The sequence below is a fragment of the Bombus bifarius genome, unplaced genomic scaffold, assembly GCF_011952205.1.
Source record: "Bombus bifarius isolate JDL3187 unplaced genomic scaffold, Bbif_JDL3187 scf7180000007996, whole genome shotgun sequence".
Lineage (NCBI taxonomy): Eukaryota > Metazoa > Arthropoda > Insecta > Hymenoptera > Apidae > Bombus > Bombus bifarius.
In genome coordinates, this window is record NW_022884376.1 from 3,579,907 (window position 1) to 3,607,808 (window position 27,902).

Below are 27,902 nucleotides of genomic sequence, written 5' to 3' on the forward strand. Positions count from 1 at the left end.
TATATATATTGCTATTATATATTGCTAATTAATTACAGTTTAGTCATAAGATACAAGATTAGTGTCTTCATACATTAGTGTCTTCGAATGTAAGAAACATACATAGGAAACTACGCATCTGTAATATACGAATCGATTAAAGATAACGATTATCTCTTTGCTATCGGTATGCTTTTATTGTAGGGTATTATTGTAAACATTATTTTCATCCTTCATGTGCACTTTTTGTATCATTTCACGACTCTTATCAAACGTTTAATGGAGAAATCATGTACAGCTTAGATTATCGTGCTATTTTTCCTGCTTAGAAGCTCGCGTCCCATCCAGAGAACTCGTCCGGTGGAACATTACGATCCGGCGGATACTTTTCGAAATTCCTCGTATCGGTCGGATTTCGTATCTAGGATTTTATAAAAGAGAATAAGTGGTGAGTTTATTTAAAAATTAATATATTTGTAATAATACGTAAAATAGATTTTACGTACTGTCGGAACGATTGGCGCTGGTAAGGTTAATCTCTGCAAGGCTTGCCAATTAAATCCATTGAACCATCTATAAAAATGTTATTTCGTTAAAAAAGCTTGTACTTTCTATTCGAAGAAACGCGATAAACGATCTATTTAAAGATCTAGTTCTACGAAACGAGGAAATTCTACTGAAGCGTTTAAATGAACTCTGCTTAAACATATATATTTGCATAAATAGAAACTTCAGTGCGTTTTAATTGAATTTATTTAAAATAAATTATTTAATTGATAAATTTACTTGTGATCTCGAATATCTTGGATGCCATTTCTTTGGTAGCCAAGACGTTCAGAAGGACTTAGACGAAGAAGCTTCTTGATGATACTGCTGGCGTTTCTGCTAATGGAATTAGGTATTCCGACCACTTCGATGCCCTTCAGAATTTTGTTGTAAATGGACATATGATCAGAACCTCGGAATGGTGGCTTACCGATTAGTAGCTCATGAGTTAAAATCCCGAGAGCCCAGTAATCCACCGCCCTTTGAATAAATTAAACTTATCTTAAAGTCACCTTCGTTATTTTATTTGAAACTGGTCCAGCGTATCTTTATAGAATATTTTACGTTTACTATTTGTTAATTATTTACCTATCGTGTCCTTTGTTCAAAATAATTTCTGGCGCCACGTACTCGGGCGTACCAGCGAAAGTCCACGTTTTCGATGGCCCGATCTTTTTACTGAAACCGAAGTCAACCTGGAAAATGTGTACAAAATCGCGTTTTACCTATTTTCTTGTAAACAGAGTCGAGCTATTGACAATCGACTTTCCTCAAACTGTTAACACTTACTAGTGATTATCAGATCGAACTTACTAGTTTCAAGTATCCACGGGCGTCGAGCATAAGATTCTCTGGCTTTAGATCACGATAAATAATGTTCATCGAATGAAGATGATCCAAAGCTTCTACCACGCATCCTACCATGAATTGTGCGGTTGACTCATCGAAGACTCGTCTTCTTTGGAGAGTTGTCCACACGTCTCCACCTAGAGAGACTTCCATCAGGAAATATACGTATTTCCGGTCCTTGTACGTCTGGTAGAGCCTAAATAAAAGGAAGGAAAATTATATTTCTGAATTATTTGATTAATAGAACGCGGATATCTATGCAAATTAATATTTTAGCAAAGATTTGCCTCATCCACCAAATATTACAAAGTAGATAAATTAATATTATAAATTACACATATTATACAATGCTTTACTTTGGATACTATATACATTTTATATTGAACACTCTATATACTATGTGCATCCTTTCATTTTTATAAATCCGCGGTTTATCAATTGATAAGATTCTTTTTAGTACTGACTTGCATATGAATGGAGAATCACAGGCTTGCATAATATGTTTCTCGTTCAGCACGTGTTCCTGTTGCTGTTGCTCGACCATCACCTTCTTCTTCAGTCTCTTGAGAGCAAAACTCTTCTGAGGATCTGACTTTAAAGTGACTAATTCCACTCTGCCGAACCCTCCAACTCCTAGCGTTGCTTTGGTCTCCAAATCGGCCAAAGTGACGTTCGAATACTCGCTAGTCCACTTCTTCAGTGTCAGCGATTGTTTCTGTCTTCCGTATTCCGCTAACCAATCCTTGTTGCGTATTTCGTCGAGGCCACCCAAATAATTCAGGAAGGAACTGGAGTTTAATGTTATTTAAAAGAGCATGAATATTTCCTGAGAACTCACGAGACGAGAAAGTTTATCGTTACTGATTTATGTATAACTCACTGTTGGTCCAAAGTTAAACATTCGACACCAGGCGCCAGTGCAATGACGTTGGCGTGTCGACGATTTTCACCAGTGTCGTCGTAAAGAGCTATTTCTCCAAAGTATTGACCCTTTCCAAGGACCACTAGCTCTTCTTCGTCACCATCCTCGGTGTCTTTTGTTATTCTAACGTTTCCACCGCTGATTATGAAAAATTTGTCACCTTTTTCTCCTTGCGTAACTATTTTTGCTCCAGCAGGATAAAATTCCTATCGGGAAGATATATACTTGTTACTTTCAGAACCAGATTTGCATTCGGATGGTCATTAGTAAATTGCAGATTTTTATGAGATTTTATATTTCTATGAACGTAAATAGAATCTAAACAGACATTTGTTTCATTCGCTACATACTACAGCGAATACTTTGCTTTGAATATTTCAGATACTTTTGCCATATTACGCTCATTCCGCGTATCTTTACACTTTTAAATTTCCTATAAACACATAAACATCCACGATCTAATTATTAGAAATACAAAATATATGTATTTACCACGCGGAGAAGATCGGAAATCTTAGCGAGCACGTGATCCTTTGGCTCGGGCAATTTTTGGAGAACAGAAACTTGTTTAAGGAATCGAATGTTTCCTTCCAGCCTTTTCTGCGTTGTGTCAATCATAACAGTGAGAAACACGGATCGGTCGAGGACCCACACCTTTCCACCTTTCTTTACTGAAAGTTAAACGTGTCTTCTTTCAATAGAAAATACAGTTATTAATTATTTTATAATATAATCTACTATATATTTACCGCTGATGGATCGAAGTCTCTTGGTGTTGTATAACAAAGCAATTTCTCCGAACGCGATGCCAGGACCAAAACTTCTTTGGAAATTGTCACCCTCATAGATATCGAACTCTCCTTCCGCTGACACGTACAGGTGCGATCCTAAATTATACATTAAGAAAGGAATTTAGAAAAGCGATATTAATACTTAACTTATGCAAATATTTCACATTTATTTCGTTCGAAGTTACATTTATTAATCGTGTTATCAATCTATCAAATCGTACGAAGGATCTTTATTTCTTATGTAAATTTATCTATCACTCTATTATGAATTTTTATGCATTTGTTGAAAATTCGAAGAAAAAATTCCCGGAATGCGGATAATATGCAAAAATATGTAAAACATCCGAAGAATAGATTTCATTTTTTTCAAACTGTATCTTTACACAAATATGTATTTGCATAGATGTCTGTAATCTAATTATTCCATAGATAGCTAAGAAAGTTTTTCGCTCTAAAGTGAAATATTCCACGTTCGTGATAAGAATAATTCAGCTATTGTCAGACGACAACTAATATAGAAAAAGAAATATTATAATTTTACCCATATCTCCTTCTCGAATCACTAAGGTGTTCGGTGGTATATGTTTCGGGTACATGGCATCGACTAACGCTTCCACCTGATTTTCCTCAAGGTTACCAAGAAATTCGTTCTCCAAAATGGCCTTTGTAATTTGTTGTTTACTCCTATAGGGAACAAACAAAATATATGTAAAAAATGTATCATTATTTAGAATAGTTCGTTGAATTATTTTTTCTTTAAATTACTTTTCGTCCTTTTCGTAAACAGGAGTTGGCTCAGAGAGTGGCGTTGGAGTTTTGCCGATAATACCGCCTCTGGGATTCGCAGGTTGATCAGAACCATCCGAAGTTCTGACAGGATCTTGTTCGTTCCCATTGTGACTTTGTTGTGGTGGCAATGGTGCCCTACTTTTTCCATGGGACTGTACAGGTGGGCCGATTCCATTAGATATTACCGTAGCAGGTAAGGGTCGTATCTGTATTAGAAATAAAATTTCCTTGTTAAATTAAACATTTTCTATGACTTATCGATTGTTTAAATTGATTTATCGATCAACTCTTTTTAACATTCTGCTATTTTCTAACATGCCTTTTACCTTAATGAAACACAATGAATATTTTGTTACGAATATGATATATAAACATTGGTGATATGTATGTTTATTTTAGAATTGTTAAACTTTTCTACATCTGTCTTTATATTACTGATTCTTATGAAATTTCAATTTGTTAATTAGTACCTGTTAGCTCCCACGAAACTACAATATGTACATACTCTATTTGCCTAATGTCTTCCTAGAGATAAAGAAATCAAAACAGATATATCTATTTAAAGATCTTTACACCTTCGTAAGAATATTTTTGTGTCATTGATTTTTACGAAAATCTTACGCGTCCGTTAATTAGTACCCGTTAATTTACGAAATGATGCACTCTGCTTAATCGGAAAGATATTTTTAAATACTCACAACGCCATGAGTCAGATCTGGTTCACCAGATTCTTTGTAGCTCGTTACCACTGGGCTCTTCACATTTTGGTTCTATAAACGAAGAAACAAAGAAATCAAAAAAATTATTTGCTTCGTACAGAGTGATTCTCTTACTACAGGCCTCAAAGAACAAGCCGATGATTGGCTGTATATACAGTGGCTATTTCGCAGATTTTCTAACGAAGCCTTTTTTTTTTATCAGACTCTACGTTTCATTTTCATAGTGTCCAATTTTTGTAATCGTATGACCCCTAAATTGTGCGAAATTTAACGTAGTTGCACCTAATTAATTAATACGTAAATGCTATGATAAGATACAACGATATTCAAATATCTTTTGTAGCTACTGTATATGATAATTCCTGTGTTGCATATGTGTGATTAGTTCGAAGTTATTCTTATCTTCATAATCTTATTTCCAGTTCCCACATATGCATACGTGCAGCGATCAGGCCAATTGTGGCTGTTTCTTTCGGGACGACCAGCGAGAGAATCATACGGCATAAAACTATGGTGCAGTACATGTTTGGAAAATGTTCAAACTTACTAAGGTCGTACTGTTCACATTGTTCGACTCATTCCCAGACAGAGAGGCAAGATTGATACTGCCCCTCTGTCCCAGGATACTTGGCTTCGGGAAGCACGGGAACTTCATACTTTGTTCATCCACAGCATGACGGAAACACACTCTTTTGACTTCTGAAAGGCAAAGCATCGTTTCAATTTCGCAGTAAATTCGTTTATGTACAAATATTTTGTCGCTGATCGACGCGTTGATCGAGACAATTGTCTTATCTGGTTCCAATTTCTTGCCGATGTTAATTAAGATAACATCACTTATCGTTTCCGTAAGCTCTGATCAAGAGCGATGCGCTTTATTATAACGCTCTTGATTATAAATATTATCTTGTCGCGACTTTTTAAACAAGCTCAAATAGCGATGAAACTACATCTTCGCCTTTTATATCGTTACCATTAAGGACCAAGCAGTAGATAATGTGCAAAAGTTGCGTAAAGTATTTGAAAACATAAATGGCGTAAGTTATTCTTTTATAGAGTTACAAGAATAGTATTAGAATTACGAAAGATTATTACACAAACCGGAGATACAAAAATAACTTTTCTTTCTTTCCTTACAATGTCAATTCGATAGGATTCGATAATGTAAACTGATTAAAAAAAAACGTTAGAAGCAAAGTGTCGCGCCGCGTTAACGTTTATTTTGCTTCTTAATAGTTTAAATAAAAACTTACCAAATATAGTAGGAAAATTTTAGTTAAAACTCAACTATCAACTATCGATAATCACAATTTACAGATGTTTTGCCGAGATCTACTATCGAGATCGTCGACTCCCGTAAAAGTTACCGTCAAACAAAAAGTTTTTACGCCAGACGATCACGAGCACGTGGTTTAGCTGATCACATGCTTATGCTAATGATCTTTGATGCACGATATATCGTATGCTGACGTCACGACATATTAGCACGTTCTCACGATGTGGATATTCTCGTTTCAAGGTACGATCTTTTGGATGGTTTCCATTGTCAACAAATTTTCGCGTTAACTAGAGCATAATCGATCCCCATTTCATTGTCGTCTCGAATACAAATTCGTTGTTTTGAGAGTGTTTTATCGTTCCATCTATCTTTCGATTTGTTACTCGAATGGAATGTTGTCTTATGTAATAAAATTCGATAATTTTCGGACTGTACCTAATCGTACGATACGAGTAATAATACGAGTAATCGTTCAGTCGGAGACTGAAATTTAATAAGTCGATGTTATCGCGATCTTGATGTTCATTTTCGTCGGCCATAGTTCAGCTTAGTCAGCAAGAAAGTTGTACACTTGTGAAAAATTAGGCAAACTCGTTTGTAACTCTAAACGGAACGATTATTCTCCGATATTGTATGAGAAAATTCGAAAAATGAGGGCGGATTAATTGAAGTCTTTGTTTGATCGTATCTTGAAATGCTAACGTAATCTCGTTACAAAGAGCAACGTCGGTTTATACTATATTAAGAGACTGATAAGGGTGTTTGATTAGTCATACGAGGATCTGGCCAAATGTTATTTATGCCGTGTTTGTCGAGCACGTGCTTGTACATCCTTGCTAGTTGTCATACTTTTTCAATAATCTCGGTCGTTTAAAAAATTATTCTCCAAAAAAAAAAGAAGAAAAAAAAAAAGAAAAGAAAATACTCAATTTATAATTTCGAAGTAACAGGTTGATTATTATACATAGATCAGCAGAAATCACGTGTTCGACTGCAGGAAAGACGTCGATCTTCGTAGTAACTTCAACTGCGAGTAAATTTCGTTCTGCGTTGACTTCCTCGTCATAAATCAAAAGTAAGAGATTATCTGGAAGGAACCGTCCAGTTGGCGACTCGGCGAGGGTGAGGATCAGCATAGGAAGCAGGGAAACAAAGCGAAACGAAAGAGATTACCATCGAAAGTTGGCTGGTTCGAGCTCACGCGAGTATACGTAATGCCACGAAACGATCGCCGAAGCAGCGAGGAACTAGAAAATCGTCTCTTTCCGTGGCAGATCCTATCTAACTGCGGCACCAGGTTCGTTTCGCGTAGCATTTCCTGCTTCGTTAGAAGTCGAGCTATTAACTCGAAGAAGCGATCGAAGTCGTTCGTCTTTTTTCCTTTCAGTCGACCATTGTTTCCCTGTTTTGTCTCTTTGTGTCTATTCTTTTTTCTTCTTTTTACGTAATCACGAGGACGTTCCACCACAAGCACGCGCAAGTTGGCGTTTCGCAATTTTTCTTGCACAATGCTCGCGCGAATGTTACTCGTTAAGCCCGTTGGAATGAAAAGCATGCGACCGATGATCGTGATCTACGTTAACAATGAAAATATCACAGGTATTTTTTATTCCTCTGCGATATTATTTTGCCACGATTACGCAAGATTAAATATCTTTCACGTCCAAGCACGTCCGTTGGAATTGTAAACTATTTACAGCTTTTTCTAATTCCTTTTTTCATTGGAAATTGCTATGTGTATGTAGGTGACTTAGATCCGTGACAGTCATGTGCGTAATGTGTAACGTTCATATTAGTAGATGGTAGAGTAGCTGATGCTAATATTGATAGAAATGAGTAAATAATAGCGGAATGAGAAGTGTTAATAATACCGGTTGGATTTCGCGACGTTGGAAATATTGAAAACAACGAGAACTTTTTAAACTTCGTCGTTATCAGTACCTTTAATTCCTGCTCGTTTTCCCATTTCGAGCTAATTACCTTATCTCGTCAATGTCAAGTGATTTTTCCATTGTCAGTAGTAATTGCAACGACATGCGCGTTATTTAGGAAGCGTTTCGTAAAAGCTACAACGAAATAAAGAGAGTGGAACATTTTTCTCTTTCGAGACTGTATTTGGTCAAATTATTGTCAAGCAAAGTTGTCTCTGTCGGTTTACCTACAGATGACAAATATTTTATATTGACCAAATCCTTCGAACATTCCATTCGCAACATCGGTGATATCGTTAACGATATTTTGCAGACTGTTAAAACAAACTCAAACAACGTTACTGTTTTTCGTATTCATCGAGAAACGCAGCTTCGTCGCGTACATGTACATACATACACGGTCTTGTTTAATTCTGTAATTAATGTACACGTTCGCTGATATGATTCGTTAAGTTTCGTTCACGCTCACGAACAAATCTGCGTGCCTATCTCAAAATTGAAGAGGTCTATATTAACGAAATATCGTTGAAGTACTGTTTTAATTGTGTTTCGCGCTTAATCAACCGCTGCGACAAGCACAATTAACTCGAGTGTAATCGTTCCACACGTGCTTCTCAGTGTGTGTTCTCCCTCTTAAGACGTCACCTCTGATTCCGTCTTACACACTTTGTTAAATATTCCACGGTTATTTTTGCACTTCGCCAATATTTTCGTCTCGTTATCGTGTTTGATTTTCTTTTGGTTACCCTGTTTGCTTTGTCATCTCGTGATTCTGTTACGCCCGAATTTATACAAGAACAATGGAATTAGTAAAAGGTGAATCGAAACTTTTCTCCCATTTTAATCTAATCAACGAACTTTAAAGCAATCGTCGATCAATCATTCTTCGATCGTTACTGTTTTTCACTCTCGATTCCTTCACATTTGAATTCAGAGAACGTTATCTCGTATATATGTACGAAAGTTAATATTTAATTGTACAACGAAATTACTTAATCAGATGCAATATTTGTTTTTTACAACGTCATGCGAGACAGAAAGGCAAGAACCTTATCTGTCATCTGACGTTGCTCGCATTATACTGCAATTGATTTAACAGACACTACCGAGTCAATTTTATCTCACGATTAATGTTCCTCTGTCTGATCGATTAGATCTTGAGATAAACTCTTCCAAACAGAAGAGTTCGCCCTTATGAATATATTCATGTAATATGTACATAGTCTCGTCTTTTTGCGATCTTCGTTTCCTATAAAAATTGTCGACGTCTTCGTAACGTGGACGTTGAATGTAGAAACTCACCTTTCAGATTTAACGTGGAAGACGCGACCGAGAGTCGAGAAAACTTTCCAAGAAACGAAAAATCTTGCTAAAAACTAGTTCGTTCAATGGTTAAGAATGTAATTTTGCTCGACGTGTCAAATAACGAAATAAATGATTTTCTGAGGAACGATGAGCTGCACTCCGTGAATTCGCGCATAAAACTGATATCTCAAGTTCGACAAAGACGCAGAAATCTTATCTAGCCGATAACAAAGAGACGCAGTGTCAACAGGCAGGTACACATACGGCCACGTCTTATCTAATGAATTCTATTCTCTTTTCATTAATAAGGCTGGTATGTCCGCTTTTTCTTTTTCAGATGGAGAGGGCATGGTTCAGTACTTTGTAACCATCATCTTTCTGAAACTCCAATAGAAAAAGATTTTTGAGTTCTCTTCCTTGATCATTTTCTGGATCGCGAGAATATCCGTTGTTTTATCTTTCTTTTTCTCTTTCTAATTTCTCTTTAGTTCTTAAGATTCTCAAGCGAATTTTCGAACCGAAAAGAACGAAATTTTTTAAGCTTTCTTCCTGAAACATTTACATTTTTAACATTACATGATTACATTTTGTATCGATTACGAATTGTAAAAAACAGAATTATTTCATTGTATTCGCGATAATATGGGCTCGCTAACGCCGAAAATAATTACATGCATGCAACGAGCGGTTTTAAAGTTTCTGAATTGAATAAAATTAATCGACGATCGATTCTATCGAGGCTACTATTGATAGACTTGAATTTATCTGTCGTTCATAGCTGGCACGATCACCGTATACAAAAATCCGTAATATTTAAAATTCAAAGAAAAAAATGGAAACCGAAAAAAAGAATTAATTACGAAATTAGAAATTAAGAAATTTGTTACGAACGTATTGATCTTTGAAATGAACTCTTTATACAGTTTTCTATGGCCGTGTCCCTGAATATACCGATAGTCACCCGTTTTCTTATTTTATCGTTGAAATGGCCTCTTATCGCTCAGTTCGGTGCCTTTATCGCTTCTCATCTATCGGACGTTCCCTTTTTCCTATTTTCTCGCTTTTTTTCGTGTCACACTTTCTTATACGACCACAACGAACCAAGTGTTTCGACAAGATCTTCGATTCTCCCACCTGCCTTACCTTGTGACGTGTCAAATGAAAATCGCATCATTTGCAAGAACTCGTTCTTGCAAATGATCATGGTAGATCGTAAATTACAAAAACTTGTAAAAGCATCCGGCAGTTATGGAAAAAACTTACGGTACTCGTTCCACGATGAATCATCGGCCAGGTAAAAGCTTTCCTGCTCCATTTCTTCCGCGAGCTCGACGTGACGACAATTATTATTAACAGATATCAGCCTCTATCGAGTAAGTAAATCGTGCTTGTCAACACGAATTTCACGACTCACGTGAACGAGGAATGCTCCGAATCTCCGATCTAATCTCGGCGGAAGAACCCGTTGCACGATCGACAAACACGTAAACAACGTTAATCAAGCATACTCACGTTCAAATACGTCTGCTCCCTTACGGCTTATTCTCCTGCGAAGGTTTACAAAACTGCGGAACACCGGCTGCACTGGCCACTTTCGAGATTCATTGTCCGTTACCAACTACGATCTCGCGCGGATCGATTATTCACGATAATTAGAAAGCCTCTGCTTAGACACGAAACTCAGAGGCGAACGCGCGCTTTCATTTTTCTCACGCGTTAATTTCTACCTCGCGCGATTCTCTTTTTTAAGCTTCAAAAATGAGCAAGATCAAGTGTTTGTCATTGAATTTGAAAAATATGAAAATTTCCGATAGAATATCTAAACGCGTCAAGTTTCGTCGACATTATGATCGAATTAGGACAGAGAAGGGGTTAGTTTCGAGCCGACAGTAGAGGAGAAGTGGAACGAATTCGACCAACTTTCGTTAGCAGACTCGCGGTCTTATCGACAGGCCGCTCTCAATGCCACTAGTTGAAAAATACGCGCTCATTTCCCATCGCTGTCAAACAGTGGGGGTATTGGCAATTATTATCGTTGGCCACCTTATCCGCACGTAATATATGCCGCCAGTGATTATGTATTCGAGTATACGTGAATATGGCATGATTCGAGCGGAAAAACCGATACCACCGAAATAGCCCGTGAAAGTACATTTGCATCAACACGTTCGATCTGATTAGGAGATAGGTGCATTCCATTGATATATGCACGATGGATCGAGCGAATTAATTGGCCTAAGATTCTTTCCTTTGATCGATTCTTTTCTCTTGCTTTCCGATCGACGTTAGAAACATGTACGCGAACGATTTTTCTGGTGATTGAGAAATTTCGGGGATGAGATATTTTTAGAGCGAAGGTATAAAAATATACACAATTGTATGGTAGAATTATTTTTTCATTTTCTTTGTTAATAATATACGGATTCAAAACGAGAAGGTTTTTAAAATATATTATTATGTATTTTATCTGTGAGTGATTTTTATATGCAACGCAGCTTCGTTATCTATGCAATGCGAATAACAGTGAAATGTATTTCAGATCGATCAACGATCATTCGAATGCATCTTCGTATTTACAAAAATATTTCAGAAATTCCTATATCACTACGATACTCTACATTTATCATTCGTATCAAAAATAAATACTTTGTGACGAAACATGGTTAGATACGTTCCTCTGTCCCAGTCTTTCAATGTTATCGACCTTTATCATCGTCCTTTTATGCACGTGTGCTTTTTCAACAATTAGTCGTTTCATTCTCTTCATTGGACTTCAACATATTCGCGAAGAATCCACCTTGCCGTTGCATTAAGTCTGCTGGTAGTCCATCTTCGACGATTTTACCATCGTGGAACACGATTACTCGATCGCAATCCAATAACGCTGACACACGGTGCTGAAAAGTAAAGTATCAAACGTAATTAACAGGGAACGAAGTTGTTACGGTCATTTTCCTTCGTGGATATAAAGGACGTTGAGAGTTAAAGCGAAGTTACCGCGATAGCAATCACTGTTCTGTTCCTGAAAGCAGTTGAAACTGCCTTCAAGAGATTCTTTTCAGTAACGGCGTCGAGAGCGCTGGTTGCTTCGTCGAGGACGACGATCGAAGACTTGCGCAGGATTGCTCGTGCCATACAGAGCAGCTGCAGCTGACCGGAAGAAAAGTTCTCACCTCCTTCTTTCACTTCGAAATCTGTTTCGGGAAATTGTATTCTTATTTATTTTCTAAAGAATAGTATTGTTAAAAATATTTAATGAAAAACTGGACCACTGACTAGAGCTTTAACGTAAATATCGATTTATTAACAGAAGCTTTCATTTTCTCCTTTTATCTTAAAGTCTGTTCGATTTGAAGACTTATATCGTTACGAACGTTGCAATTTTTTGATCATCAGGTACGAGAAAAAGAAATTTATTTAATTTATAAAATTGAACTTTGCGTTTGGAATTAGAAATTCACTTACTAAGACCTTCAGGATGAGAGGCAATAATATCCTTAATTTGTGCTACTTCCAAAGCATTCCACAGTTCCAGATCTTCGTGTTCCGATAGAGGATCCAAATTCTCTCTGGAGGAAATAATATTCGTATTTTATCATCGCTTTCAAAGGACATTCTCTGTTAAAAAAAAAAAAAAAAAAATAAATGTATAAAATACCTAATGGTACCACTGAACATGATCACATCCTGAGGAATCGCTGAGAGTCTCGAACGAAGAATTTCTAGAGGAACTTGACGAACGTCTGTGCCATCGATCGATATACGTCCCTGAGTAATCTCCAATAGTCGAAACAGCGCCATTACTGTGGACGATTTACCACTTCCGGTTCTTCCGCAAATTCCAATCTGCGAGAAATATCTATGAAAACCTAGAATTTTGTAATTCTTTGTAACTTTTACCTTTTGGCCTGGCGTAATCTTCAAGGATAGATTCGAGATCACTGGTTCTCTTTGTGAAACGTATCTCAGAGAAACATTTTCAAAAATAATCTCACCTTTACCTGGCCAACTATCAGATAAGTGGAAGTCTAGAAAATATCGTATAAAATATTCCAGATAACGTAGAAAATATTGAAAATATATTAATAATTCATTTGGTTCTTATAACGAAACAACGATGAAAGATTAAAAAGCATTAAAGTACCATTTTGTTGGTAGTTTTCAATAGGAGCATATCTGTAAGTAGAGATACGTGCAACGCTACCAAGATACATTTCGGTCTCCGCTGTGAATTTCACTACCCAATTTAAGTAAATTGGCACTAAGAGGGTGTAATTAATCGCCAGACCAACTAGAGCAGGTGTAACGCGATCTGGATACAATTCTGCGGAAATTAAGACGGCGAGTGTCGCAGATCCTACTATAACAGCACCCAGATAATCCTAAATATTAAAATTTATGATAAAGTAAGATACAATAGTCGAACTGGAAAACTGTAAAAATAATTCTAGAAGCTTTGCAAGTTTTCTCACTAGAGCAATGCCGAGCCACCGGCTACTGGAATTCAGGAGGAGAAACGCGTTCGTGTTAACGTCTAGGCACTTCATAGCCTGTTCCATGAAGCGATTCTCTTGTTTGGAAGCACGTAATGTTGCTAGACCGCGAAGTGTCTCAGAAAAATGCGTTGTGATTGGCCATCGGGTACTAGAAACGAATAATTGAGATTTTTAGATGAACACAGGATTTAGAAAGGCAAAATTTTTTTTTTAAATTCGCTAAAAAATATTTGATCAATTGGACAAGTATATTTTTGCAAATTGGGTCGTGCAAGTTTATGTTCACAAATACATTTTTTACTAATTGAACTCTCTATAACATTGCACAATCAGTTTTAAAATCAAACGTTTTAAAAGATTTTTCAAGGAAGAATAACGATTCGTCTGGAGCAAATTTGCGGACAGTTTCCTATGTTAATCTATGAAGGTTTAAAAAAGCTAAGGAAAAGTTTATAGAAAATATTCGCAGAAAACCAAATACCACTTACAAAAATATGTACCGTACCTGCCGTCTAATCGTTGCAAATGTTTCGCACTGCATCTATAAAACTTTTGAACGATATAATAAGCTGCACACGTGGGTATAGCAGCAATGAAGAACCACGGTGATACGATGACGTTTACTAGTATCGCTGAACCACAGAGCAAGACGAAGAATGTCAGTCTTTGGATCGACATAGATATTTTCTTAAAAAAAAAAAAAAAACAAAAAGATAAATAACTGTGCATTTCTTTAATAACCACGCATCGACTAATTTTTTTTATCGATTATTCACCTTATCGATGACGCCTGTATCGGCGCTGAATCTGTTCAAAATTTTTCCCACAGGATTACAATCGAAGAACGACATCGGTACTCTAAGAAGTCTGGACACGGCTTCCTCGTGTAATTTTCTTCTCGCTCTGGCTCCTGTCCATTGACCAGTTGCATTGCATACGAAAGACAAGAGTATAAAGACAAGGGAAAGAATGATGTAAACTTTAAAATAGAACACCGTCTGAAATAAAATACAGCACAGTCTGAACGGATTCCTTATCCATTGTAATGTTCAATAATCGAATCGTAAATCACGGACAAAATTATTTTACGCAGTTACATTTCGGTTTTCTTGATTGAAGTTTATATTGTCCTCGTCTGTCCACTGACTCAGCCAGAGATCGATATAAACTCTCAGAACTTGGCAGAAAATTGCTACTCCTATGTAAATTAGGCCTGGTATCCAGCCTCCAGCTTTTGTGTAATCGCAAAGGATCATCCTTGTGACTATTCCACTTCTATCTTCATATTGAAATTCTTCTTCTTGTTCCTCTGTATCACAGTCGTCTAGAGAGAGAAAGAGAAAAAAAAAAGAACTAGCTGTTTTGTACTCTTTTTCGATATTACTTATCAGTAGTAGCTTCTTTATAAAGTGTACTAACTTCCTTCAAGTTCATCGGGTTCATTAGTTCCTGTGGACTCTATCGATAGCAATCGTTTAACGGGAAAATGATCATTCTCCTGTTCTTGATTAATTCTAAATGGATAAAAGCTATTCGTAAAAAGAGATATTGCTGCATATGAGAAATAGTATAAATTCATTTCTTTCGTACTTTTTAACAGTGTATTGTATTTGTCTGTTAGAGTTAGAAGGTATTAATTTTCGTAGCACGCCTCTGTCTCTATTTAATGTCAATTCATCGGGACGTGGACTGATAATTCTACAGAAGATTTCAAAAATAAGATTCATCCATTTCAAATCGTTATAAGAATTTAAAAATAGCTATTCGACTCACGCGCCAGAAAATATTTGCCTGAAAACGCCGTTTCGTTGTCCGTTGTCAAAAGTGTTATTCCTTTTTCTAAAATAAACTGATTTTTATATTTATGTAAGAAAAAAAAAGCAGTCTATCAAAATTTCACTAGCGTACCTAGGAACAGCGTATTGACTTTCGAGAATGGTTGGAGTGCTGCTCTGTCGTAGAACAGGGGGTGGTTGTCTTTGAGGTTGGAGACTGCTCGATCTGACAGCGTTTCGATGGAATTTAAATCTTTTTTTCCCGATGTTCCATTCTTCAGAGGGCACTGGAAGATCTGTCAGATCGTGGGCTAAGTATCTCGATCCGCCAAGGGTAGTTCTTCTCATTCTTAACGGGACGAAAGCTGGAGGATTCTGGTGAAACCAAATTTTTAAGTTCATCGATCAAAACAAGAAAGAGGAAAGAAAAGGGAGGAGAAAACGTGCAACACGACGATAATATAATTATTAATCGCAAAGTCTACCACATGGGCATCTTGATCAGTGGTCCAGGATCCATCGCCAAGTCGTTTGTTCGTCGCACTCACACCGATTCTGGATACTAATTTCATCAAGGCCCACTTGTCTTTCGCAGTTCTATCAGCACGATATCCTTCGTTTTTATTCGTTGCTGTTTTCCTCCACTCGATCGCTAATTCTGGATCAGCATCTTCGATCGCTGATTTCGTGCCCACTACTCGAATACGACATCCGTCCATCACGACAACCTTAATCACACGATCATTTATCTATTGCGCCTTTTCTTGAACAATTTCAGTTTATCATACACTGCTCATAACTTAGTGTAGCATTACCTACATTAACTATTGTTTTGAACAGTGTAAGAGTACATTGCCTGACTGAGACATACTTGATGAGCAGTTGATAACAATTCTAGTCGGTGAGTAACCATAATCACCGTGCGTCCGCTCCTCAGCAACAGCTTCCGGATTCCTTGATCGAAGATCTGCTGTGCAACTTGATGATCCAGCGCGGACAACGGGTCATCCTGCAAATATTAGTATTTGAATCTTTAATTTAAACCTAATTATTTCAACGTACTATTTTTTATTTAAGAAATAAAATGTTTAGTTTAGAAACTAGCTAACCATTATTATAACGTCCGCGTCGTTGTACAGCGCTCTCGCTATAGTTACTCTTTGTTTTTGGCCTCCGCTCAAATTGATCCCTTTCTCACCTATCCGCGTGAAATCGCGACCCGGAAGTATATCGACATCCGGTTGCAGAGCGCAAGCCTTCAATACATTCCTGTACCTTCTCAATTTGTACGGTGATCCAAAAAGAACATTGTCCCTCAAACTGGCGTTCTGGAGCCAGGGTTTCTGAGCCACATATGCAACCTTCACCCCTCTATTTTGCAATAGTTCGTTTACAATTAGAATATAGAAAAATTTGAAATAACAAGGAGATCTCTGACTTACTTAGCCCACTGAATCGATCCTGTTGTCTTCTGGATCTCTCCTAACATTCCTAATAGTAAAGAAGTCTTTCCACTTCCTGTCTTTCCAACAATTATAGTCAGCTGACCTAAAAGTGACAGTAGTACGTGGTTTTTTAGATTTTGCGTAGCTGCAAGTGATCGATAATTGCTACAGTGGATCTGCATCTAATTAACCTTACCACGTGGAAAACTAAGATCAGATACGGATAACAGACTTTCATCGGTGCCCCAAGAAAATCCGCAGCGCTTCATTGTAAGCACCGGAATCTCCGGATCCTTCTCAAACACGGTGTCCACCGATGAATTTATATCCATCGTGTAATCCGCCAAGTCAGAAGATTGTCCATCTTCTTCGTCTTCTTTGATGTTATCCAACGATCCAAAATTGGGAGTGTTGTGCGTTTTCATTGTTTCTATCTGAAGAAATATTTAATTGACACGAATAGAAATTCATATTTTGCAATATTTCGTAGTATCTAGTTCCTAATATTTTATAATATTAAAAATGTAAAGATATTTTGCAATTGGCAGGTTTTCCGGAAACCACGGGACAAAATGACACTGTCGAGGATCTTAGTTTTAGCTGTTTAATATCAACTACGTTTGAATTAGTAACTATAATTTTTCTTAAAGAGTTTTAAGAGAGAAATAAAAATGTCATAGTAGCTTAATTACTCGAATAAAAAATACACTCAGAGCGTCGATATATTTTTCACGGCTTCTCGGTTAGTATATTTCAAGCATATTTCAAGTATTATCGTTGTATTTCATAGATACTTACAGTGCTCTCTTCGATAGAATTGGCCAGCGATGATGTATTTTCGGCTACTTCTGATTTTGCATCGTTAAGATTAGGCAAGACATTGTCGATCTCCGGAAGTTGGAGAAACTCCTCTATTCTGTTTGTTGAAATCTATAGAAATCTTGAATTAAAGTATTTATTAAGAAGAACACAATAACAGTCGAAAGAATTTGCTTACCATAGCGTTAATAATGATAGGTATCATCACAGGAAAAATGAGAAGGGGCACTGTGAGCTGTGAGAATAGAGCTAAGCTTGCAAAAACATTTCCAGCCTCGAGACTTTTCTCTTCCAGCCAGAAATAAGCGGCAAAAGTGAAAAGTGTCGTCAGTACCGATGAAGCATGCGTGAGAAAGTCTAATTATCAACAATCCACGTTTCAATTAACAACGTTATTTCGAAACAAAATTCTTTTCTTTGATCGAGAAGTCGAACTTACTTATAAGGGTCCAATAGAAAGAATCCTTGTCCAGCATTTTTAGCTCATCGTTTCTCGTTTTTCTTATTTTCTCCTCGAAAATATTTTCCCAGGCTCTAAGCTTCACTAATCTTATTCCTTGGAAGATTTCGTTAACCAGACGTAATCTAGCGTCGCTGCTTTTCTAAAGATAAAAATATTGTCGGTTCTAAAACTGTCTTTCCATTATTAGATATTTAAGAGAAATTACAAGTATCGACTTACGGCGACCAATTTAGAATTTTCCGACATTTTCTTGCCAAGCACCAATTGTAGTGGCGTTACTATCAATATGCAGCAGAATGCACCGATAATTGCACTTATTCCCAATTTTGTGTAAAGAAGAAAAACTATAGCGCTGATCTAAAATCGATATTTAAAATTTCAAATCGTTATTAGCTATAGGATATAAATATCTAATTATCGTTAATTATTTATTCTTTCACTTTTAATGGAATTGCCCAGGTATAGTGTCCAATCCAGAAAAAGCTCATCACATTGTAAGCATCCTCAGATATTAGGTTAGTTAAGGTTCCAATATCAGCAGATTGCTGACATTTATTCTGTTCTTTCTCCTTGTCTGTCGGATTATCCTCTTCGTCGATACTCCAAGAGCATAAACGCAAGGCTTTATCGTATAGCAGCGCCTGTAATTTTAATTCAATTCTCTTGATGGTTTTCGATGGTTGCTATTTTCGAGTTTCAAGTGTACCTGAAGTGCGTTCTTCAGGCGGATCCCTTCAACGCAAAGGATATGAGTGGAGGCCTGGCTTAGAGTGCTTTGTAATAAAGAAAAGAAAAACACCAACAGGCATAAAAAATAGCCATTTTGCAAGATTTCAGGAAATGTCATGGCACTCTGAAATATTCCATAGTGTCTTTAATTAATTCTCTGTTTAATCTTTTCAATCGTTGTATTTTATATTTAATTCTTTTAGGTGAAATGTTATCGAACAATGTTAGATACCATAGAGTTTCGATTTATTGTCCCATTTTGAGAAGCAGAGACGTAGTTTAGAATTTTAGAAATAGACATCGGTCCAACAAGGCTTGTAGCGTCCCCCAGTATTTTAAATAATCCCCCAATGGCAAACGGGTACCATATTCTTTTCCAGTAACATCGCCAAAGACGTAGTTTCTCGTTTCTCTCCTACGGAAACAACCAAACACTCCGAATCATCTCGATTTTTATGATTAAATATGAATGTAATATAAATTACAATTTGTAACTCATACTCTGTAGTTAAGATACAAATTTTGCTACTCGTGTCATTTATCCATGAAACTCTTTCAACTAATATTAAAATATTTCATTAAAATTTGGTATCCTGTACCGTTTTTTTTTCTCCGGCCCTACCGATTAGAAAATATTTTTCTTATATTCGAAGAATATAATTACCCTATGTTTCTCGTAAACTTCACGAAACTTGTCAAACTGTCTCCTAGTAGTCTCCTCCTCGGGAAGTTCTCCAAGGTCGTGGTTCTCCAACGGCGTACTGTATCCCTTGCACAGCAGGTCGATCACCCAATGGAAGGTGATTCTATTGAGAAACGGCACGTCCGCGTGTTTGTACGCTGTTCTTCGTCGTTCTCCTCGCTCGATCAAATACCTTTTCTTCCTTCTTGTCTAGACGGAACGAATATCGTAAGTTGACTTATTCGCGGCGGCGCTTTAAGATACCGGGCTATTTGCATGCTTCAACCCGCTTGTTTTTACTGGGTCAAGGAGTCGGCGTGCACACGCGAAATATATTTGGAGCAAACGCAGAGTACCGCCTTACCTGTTATCGGAAGACCACTTACGGCTCAAACGGAACCATTCTTAACGCGACTATAGTTAGACGTGAAATATGTTTTCAATTCTACCGAACGAAGCTTGAGGAAGAGGTTGATGTATAGTGGCATTAGTGGAACTTCAATGATGGATAGTTGCATTACAGCGAATGGAAGTGATTGTATTCTTGTAAAATAGAATGATCCTTCAATTTTCTTTCAATTTTCTTGTCTTTTCCTGGATTTATGTTACTTTTTATTCATTTTGTTCTGTTGTACGAAGCTAGTGCAGCATCAGCGATGGATGGTTGTATTATAAGGAAGAGAACAGAAGAGATTAGAATTTGATTTTATTCCACTGCAAGCGTTATCCTTCTATTGTATTGTTTCTTTATTTATGTTATTTTATTATTCTTTATTTCTGAGATTTGGCTAAGAACTTGCATCGACTCGCAATTAGTTTAGATACAGTTTAACTATTTCTGTACGTCGCAACGTGTACACCGGTTGTCGAAACATTCGCGAACTTTCCGCGAAGCGACATTTTATTTAATTTCCTGGAAATTGAATATCGAATAGACGGGACGGTTCTATTTTTGCGATCTAGTTCGCAGCGTCGAGGAGGAAAAGTTCGCATTACCACTCGATAAGCTCTGCCTCTTCAGGCTGCGATAATAAACATTATTATTCAAACAAGCTGAGTAAATGTAAAACAAATGTTTGCACTTGGTGCCGGGAGTAGCTGGCTCTCTTCGATAAGGTTGTAACGCTGTGTCGCTAATTCGCGATGCTTGCAGTAAGAACTAGCAGGCTTATAAACTACGTATCTAATAGCCGAAGCAGATATATAGTAGTTAAAATAAATCCTCCCTTGATCGCGCAAGAAATCTTGAAACGATAACAACCTAGAATTAATAGTAATTGGATCATTAAGCAACTTACCATAAGATAGAACGTGTAAGAGTCCAAAACGGCTAAGAGCCCACAGGTAATGGCCGTGAACGTTGTGGTTGCGAGTCGAACGTGTATCATGGACAGACCATATCTGTATATATTCGGCAATTATTTCCAAAAAATCGCAAATTCATTAAAAATAATAAAGAGGAATATTTGTTAATTTCAAAATTCTTATTAAATAATAATTTTTCTAATAAATGAATAACAAGTGTAACTGACCTAGACAGACACATAAATTTCCATGCTCGCGATAAGCTAATCGTGACGAAGATTCCAGCAGAGAGGGCAGTACCGCAAGCATCTCTAACCTCGGTCCTCCGATGAATGATCCAACAGTAGAGGATGGCTACGATCATCAGAATCAACGAGAAAGAAATCGACGTGAGCAACGACTCGCAAAGTTCGACAAAAAGCACCGCCAACACTGTCATGCACAACAGTGTTCTAGTTGTATGAAATGGTAGGAGTCCTCTGCAATCTCTAAATAAAAAGAATGTTAAAAAAGAATACATCCTTTACCAGGCATCGGATGGAATTTAAATTTCATTATTTCTTGCTTGATAATGACACGGAGAAATTGTAATATTTTCACTGAAACTCGTGATTCATAGTTATTATCCTACGTTAAAGTACTTAAATATAACTTGCAACTTGCCTACGAGCTTTGAATACATTTATATCGGATCAATCGATCTCCGACAAACCTCCAATTACAAGAAAATGATTCTTCTTTCTAGAAAATAAAGCAGGAAGCACAACCTTCTCCTGTATCGGTCCAATTTCCGTACGAAATCAATCTAAGTCAAGTGGAACGCGAAGAAAATCAAGCATGCGACTAATTACCACGTAATTACCACCTTCGTTAAACGGATATCGTAATTTTTCTCGCATCAGAGCTTCTAGAAGTTTATCGACTTTGCTTCTTCGGCCAATAAAATTACACTCCGCAACTCATCTCTCTATTTCTAGCTTTTCGATCCAACCACCCCGGTGGACTTTCTTTAGAATTTCAGACAATTTCTGCATTAAACATTATTTCGTCTTTCTATAGTTCGACTTTTATTTAAATATACGACTGTTTCAAGATTTTACACCGAAAAATGTTTTTAAAATGTTACGCAAATATTATGCGTCTTTCTCTGACTCTGTCACGAAATGATAACGCTGAAACAAGATTCACACGGAGTGAAATTTGAAGCACGATAGTCCGTAAGGGTTAAGAAGGCAAGGAGGAATTGCTATTGATTTTTCAGCGAACGAACAAGGATAAAAGCCATCTCATTCAGCTGCATTAAGATTCCTGGAACGGGCAACGTGACGCAAACCAGGAAAGAGTGTACACGTAGGTATTCGAAAACCCTGCAACAGCACGTGTTATGAATTATTCTGGTAATTAATCTGGGTCTTCTGTTGATCCATTTAATCCGCGCTTCTCGCTATTCCACGCGGTTAACGACAACTTTGATGTTTTCATTTGGGATTATGACTTGTGTTTTTCGTACGTTCTCCGTCTCTTCTTTGGGTTTTATGCTTTTCGTGAATTTGGTGACCTTTTGAAAGTTATTAATCAATTAAACGAAAGATGTATTTGTATTTGGTAAAACTGATTACGAGTTTTATTACAAGATCATCCGAAAAAATGTTCTATTGTTAATAATCGACGAAAAGTAATTTTTCTAAGCTTAATCTTAATTCCAAAAAAAAAAAGAAGAAAGTATATATTTCTGTTATCTCGTAGCAGAAACATCAGAAATCTTGAGGACAAAGAAACAATTATCTTTCAAATTATTTGACGCTCTTCCTCGTTTTATCATACTGTTAACATGGTTTAGGCAAGTTAGTTGACAAATAAGACATTAAAAGAGATTACTGGATATGTGGTAGCAAGAAATTCCGAAATCTTGTATATCTGTCACATTTTTGATTTATGGAACGAGGAACGCTGGAAGTGACGAGCGTGGCATGGAAAACAGATGAAAGTTTGTGGATGTAAGCTCGTTCCAGGAACGTGGTGGAGTGTTACAGATGTTTGACATGGGCAAATATCCGGCAATATTCTTCAGAAGAGAACCAATTACACAGTAAACCATTCTAATCTTTAAATTTCACCAGTTGTTTTTTTCCAAAGAAGAACTTTTTTAATTACAGCGAATGATCGAGCATCGCCGAAAAAGCAATAAATAAAGCAAGGAATAATTCCACGTAAAAAGGGTCAAGCAAAGGCGAAGAAATTAACAGGCTCGATAAAATTTCACCACATTAATTGAAGCAAATTGTTCGAATGGGAACATGGTCCCATATGAATCATGGGACATCCCAAACGTGAAACATTTCGTTTAATTGAATGTTGCTTCAATTGGTGTGAGCTAAGCTGCAGCTTCTAGCCTCGCCTTTTGAAATTAAACATTCGATACACGTTTTTCTGAAACTAAAGATATCCCGTTTCAACCGAAGCAAATACCATTCCAGCTATGAATAGCCAAATCTTATCGCTCGTGGAGTATCTTTCGATCGTTATTATCAAGCGTTGTATCAGTGACTGTGAAATAATGTACAAATAAACCTTGCTTTCTGTTATCAGACTTCTGTTAAACGATGCAAAGTTACTTTCGAAGCAAGCAAAAGCTTTGAAATGAAAATTTCAACGGACATCACATTCGATCGCCATTGTCCAGCGCTGTACCAGAGACTGTGAAATAACGTACAAATAAACCGTGCCTTCTGTTATCGGACATCCGTTAAACGATGTAAAATTACTTTCGAAGTAAGTGAATTCTGAAACGAACATTTCGAGGCAGGTAACTTTCGAAGAGAAAATTTCGAAGCGAGTGGAACAAAAAGTTTCGAAGGAAGCCTCTTCTTGCTCTCAACTGCTCTCGTTAAATCGAGATAAATCTCAATGATCGAAGCGAATGGATCGTAATTCATCTCTCTATCGTGAAAATGAAATCTCCATCGAGTCTTGTCTTTTCTTTCGTCAACTTACTTTGGCTGTTTCCTGTGTTTACATCTGAGAAAGGTGATCAACGCAAGGATGACCGCGATGGCTGGAACGCAGATATTGACGAGTTCCATGAGGCAATTCTCGATGGAATCATCCTCGTTGGAATCATCCTCGATGAACCGGACGCGCGTACCATTTTCCGTTCGCCAGGACCATTCGACGCGTCTCACGGGTTTTGGTAGGATTTGTAGAAATTTGTAACTCTTGCAAAAGTCCATTTTAATGGTGTTTTAGGAAACGGTATTTGCGTGTGATATCTGGACACATCGTTCTTGATATTCGCCTAAAAATATTATTTTTCTATATTCTTCGAGACATGAAGAAGAATATTCGTTCTTTCTCTACCGTTTCTTTTCCTTCAATTTACAATCTGCTTGAAAACATTGTCGTCGTATAATTTTTTAATTATTTATATCTTTTGATACGCAAACAACGAGTATCTGCTTTCTTTGTACCGTTTTATTTTTTTTTAATTTCGAACGATTTGTGCGTACAAAAATATACGTATACGTAAAGTATATGTGTACGAATCTTTCTTTTTCCGATGAAAGAATATTTTTCACTCTGATAAAAACGCTTGGACGAGCCTTTGTTACGAGATCTTTAATTGTTTAAGCAAAAGTATAAAACAGTTGTTACTTTTTTGTATTAATTTTTATGGCAAAAATATTCTTTTAAAAGTCTTTTACGCTTCGATATTCTCTTCCTGTCGTTATATTTTTCTACGTTGGCACTCTTCCTACGTGGTTTACTTAATTCAGTTTCGTATAATCCGTCTATTTCGTCTTTGGCTACACGTTTTATAGTCAAAAACGGTTTGCGTAACTTCGATTGAATGCATTTTGCAATCACTAAGAATAACATGTTTTCATTATTTCTACTGTGACGCAACGATAAATGGGTTTGCTGGAAACCGTTCTAGCTTCCGGTCCACAGGCTTTCAAACGCGCTTTGTTTTTCGACAGACCTTTATACTCACCGAAAATATCTTACGCTCGGATAACTCTCGATGCGTCCGATAAAAATGCGTTCGAGTCGAGTGCTTCCTCGCGTGAACTCCAGTTAAACTTGTATTTTGAGCCGCTGTGTCTTTTATGAAAATAAAAAGTTGATAAAGCTACCGGAATCTAAAGGAGAATCTAAAAATAATTCTTGATAATTTTGCAATGCTTTGACAAAAGATACACAGTAATTTTATTGCTGTTTTGTAAAATGGATTCCTTACAATGACCCAAACATTTAGTAAGCCAATCCCTTTTTCGTTGACAGTCGAAAGACTTTCCTACATCTGATAACATTTGAATCATCGTATTACGTAATATATCTTTGTGCCATTTGAATTTCCTCAAATTTACATATAGCAAAGTATACAATGTACTAAATTTTATTTTTTACGGTATACGACGATATATCGATAAAATGTATATTTCACCAATTGTGTCTCGATATTTATATCATTTTCCAAGCTCTAATCAGTATGCATCTGCAGCTAAACGATCCCGAGCCATTAAGGGTTAATAAAATTTGGTTGCACTGCAGGAAGATAGCGGAACAAATTCTTTTATTATACTCGTGCCAGAAGATTCTCTAAATTGAATTGCGTTTAACAGTGACCTCACGAAAAGACTTGCCCCTTAATGGTTTAAATTAGTACTTGAAACTTCCGTGGCGTGTTTCGTATTAACGAGAAGCCCATGCAAAGAGACCATTAGTCTCAAGGCGACGCCTCGTCGACCAAAAATTTCAACATCCATTCATGCCACGAGGCAAGAAAAGGAAAAAAAAGAAAAGAAACGTCGATCGCTCGTTACTAATTCGATGAACCGCGAAACGTACAGTTCGTGAGGATTTGTTTCGCCGTGTCTTATCCTTACGAGAAAAATGCAAAAGAGACGCGAAGTGGACTCGCGCTTACAGGTAAAACGTTCTTATCGACGCGTTCATTAAATAAGCGATTAATTGAAATTCACGGATGCCAGTCGGCGATATGCTAAGTTCCAAAGTAAAGTAACAACACTTACGTGTCTCGCAACTGGAATTTTTCGACGCGACTCGTTACCATAATTTATACGGTGACTCCACTACCACGCGTTTTCTGTTATGTTACCGATGATTTACGTTCTGTTACTACGATCGCTTCCGAAACCGAGCCTTCGCTTTAGCCTTCCAATAGAGAACGTTCGTTCGTTCATAGAACGACGATTGTGAATCGCTGTATCGATGAAGATGCATCTTCGGTGAAGATTTGAAAGCTTCGCTTTTCAGATTCACTTTTTCCAGCTGGAATTCTTAGGTGATCGATTTTTGTACCGTGACGATCGACGTACGAAATGCATCGTCTATAAACATCGAGACACTTACTCGTTACGTTCGTTGGAAAATTCTAACGAATTTTATTTCGTTTGATGTTTTATATTACGCGAAACGTATAAATCGAATACCGGTAACGTCAGCTTCGTAATAAGGCAATTAGAAATTAAAGGCGGTGAAAAACATTGAATTTGTTTGAAATATCAGCAGGTACGCTGATACCTGCGGTTACGATTGACAGTGTATGTGCAAATGATTAGTATTCTATCGGATGAATTCGTACGTCATCTGAAGAATCATTCTTGTTATTTCTGTGCCAGAGTTACGTGTTCTTAATATTTCTTCCTCCGCTAGATATTTTTAACGATATTTTTATTTCTCATTCTTTATTGAGAGTTATGTATTCGATAGTTTGGGAACTACGCGTTCGTAATATTCGGCGACTCGTTTATTTTCGTTAGGAGTGAGATTTTCATTATTCAATTTCTCGTGCTAGGCCTTGATTTAACTTTTCCGGGGAAAATTTGCATTCCACGGGGCTATATTTTTATATAGTCTCGTTTATTATGCATAATATCGGACGTTAAAAGTATCGAATGTTGTTCGTGTTACGTAAAACGTTGGTAAAAGTGTGGTTAGATTTTTTCGCGATTAATGAATTCTGTGAATGAAAGAGAGACACAGTCGCTATATCTTTTATTATGATTTTCATGCAATGGAGAAAGAATTGCTATTAATAGAGAAAAATGTTTAGTAGCGAGTGAAATGCAATGACGTGCATGTTGTAAGTTTAGCATACGCTGGAGAACAAATTTCTTCGATATAACTTCCTTATTCACGAACGTAACGATTGGTATTTGAATTATTTTATATTTCCTAAAGCTAAAACGATGTTGCATTAAAGCAACGCGTATAATACTGGTCATTAAGATATATCCGTTACGAAACCTCTGTCAATAAATTTCAATAATCACCTCTTAGTTCCAAGGAACTATTCAAACATTGCAAATATTATGATTGAAAGCCGTTTTTCATGTCGTTTGATTTGTGTCACTTTTTTTTAGTAATTCATATCTATAGCTAACATCTAAGAATAACAATTGGAAGCCAAGTCCAAGAACTTTAATTATATTTATATACGAGTAGCGCTATAGTGCGTCCTCGATTTCGACAATAATCAATTTACAAGTTTTCGACTGGCAACGAGAACAACGAGAAAATCAAATCAAAAATTCCAGGCTTAAGGAGTTCCACACTCTCGCCCTCGAACAGTGGTTTTACAAAATTCTAATATTATTATCTTCTCGTCCAATGTTTAAGAAACCTTTCAAACACGCGATCCTATAATAATCTCACAAGAATATCGAAACGAAAATAAGTGCGAGAATTGCAAGCTTGTGTAAAACTTGATCTTCGATGCGAATAGCGTTAACAAATTATGATATTGATAATCCTTGAACCAATTTGCAAAGATCTTCCAGTTATTCGACTTTTCGTCTCACGATCGAGAATAACATAATAAAAAAATAGAAGAGAAGAACGAGACAAATTAAGAAATCTGTAGCGTATACAGAGCTTAAGGATGCACCTTCGCTCTCAGCGCGAGTATTCATCGAATGCTCGAATCCTAAAGGGCCAGGAACCACTTGTCGGCCTCGAATCGGTATTCCTGGTCACGCACGTGCGCGTTGATCGTTTCTGCAGAGAAGCACGCGTGCTTTCTGGTTGACGGTCCGCGGCTTACTGACAGATCAGA

The 27,902-nt window shown here is 37.0% G+C and overlaps 1 protein-coding gene across 1 annotated transcript; it reads right to left on the minus strand.

Moving 5' to 3' along the window:
• LOC117205983 (ATP-binding cassette sub-family C member Sur-like) lies at nt 1-27,902 on the minus strand. The gene is given in 44 exon segments (XM_033444878.1): nt 1-400; nt 486-552; nt 766-1,005; nt 1,114-1,220; nt 1,339-1,570; nt 1,839-2,162; nt 2,255-2,502; nt 2,789-2,967; nt 3,046-3,183; nt 3,629-3,771; nt 3,853-4,082; nt 4,575-4,646; nt 5,143-5,294; nt 11,854-12,007; nt 12,108-12,304; nt 12,576-12,679; nt 12,769-12,956; nt 13,011-13,138; nt 13,255-13,492; nt 13,583-13,754; nt 14,112-14,293; nt 14,383-14,604; nt 14,704-14,930; nt 15,026-15,120; nt 15,197-15,304; nt 15,380-15,445; nt 15,515-15,756; nt 15,867-16,109; nt 16,253-16,390; nt 16,491-16,752; nt 16,824-16,929; nt 17,023-17,260; nt 17,625-17,756; nt 17,824-18,002; nt 18,085-18,247; nt 18,328-18,465; nt 18,549-18,749; nt 18,815-18,961; nt 19,070-19,252; nt 19,502-19,729; nt 20,818-20,920; nt 21,052-21,312; nt 23,819-24,119; nt 27,735-27,902. Coding segments are annotated over 43 exon segments (7,509 nt in total). The 5' UTR covers nt 24,055-24,119; nt 27,735-27,902; the 3' UTR covers nt 1-304.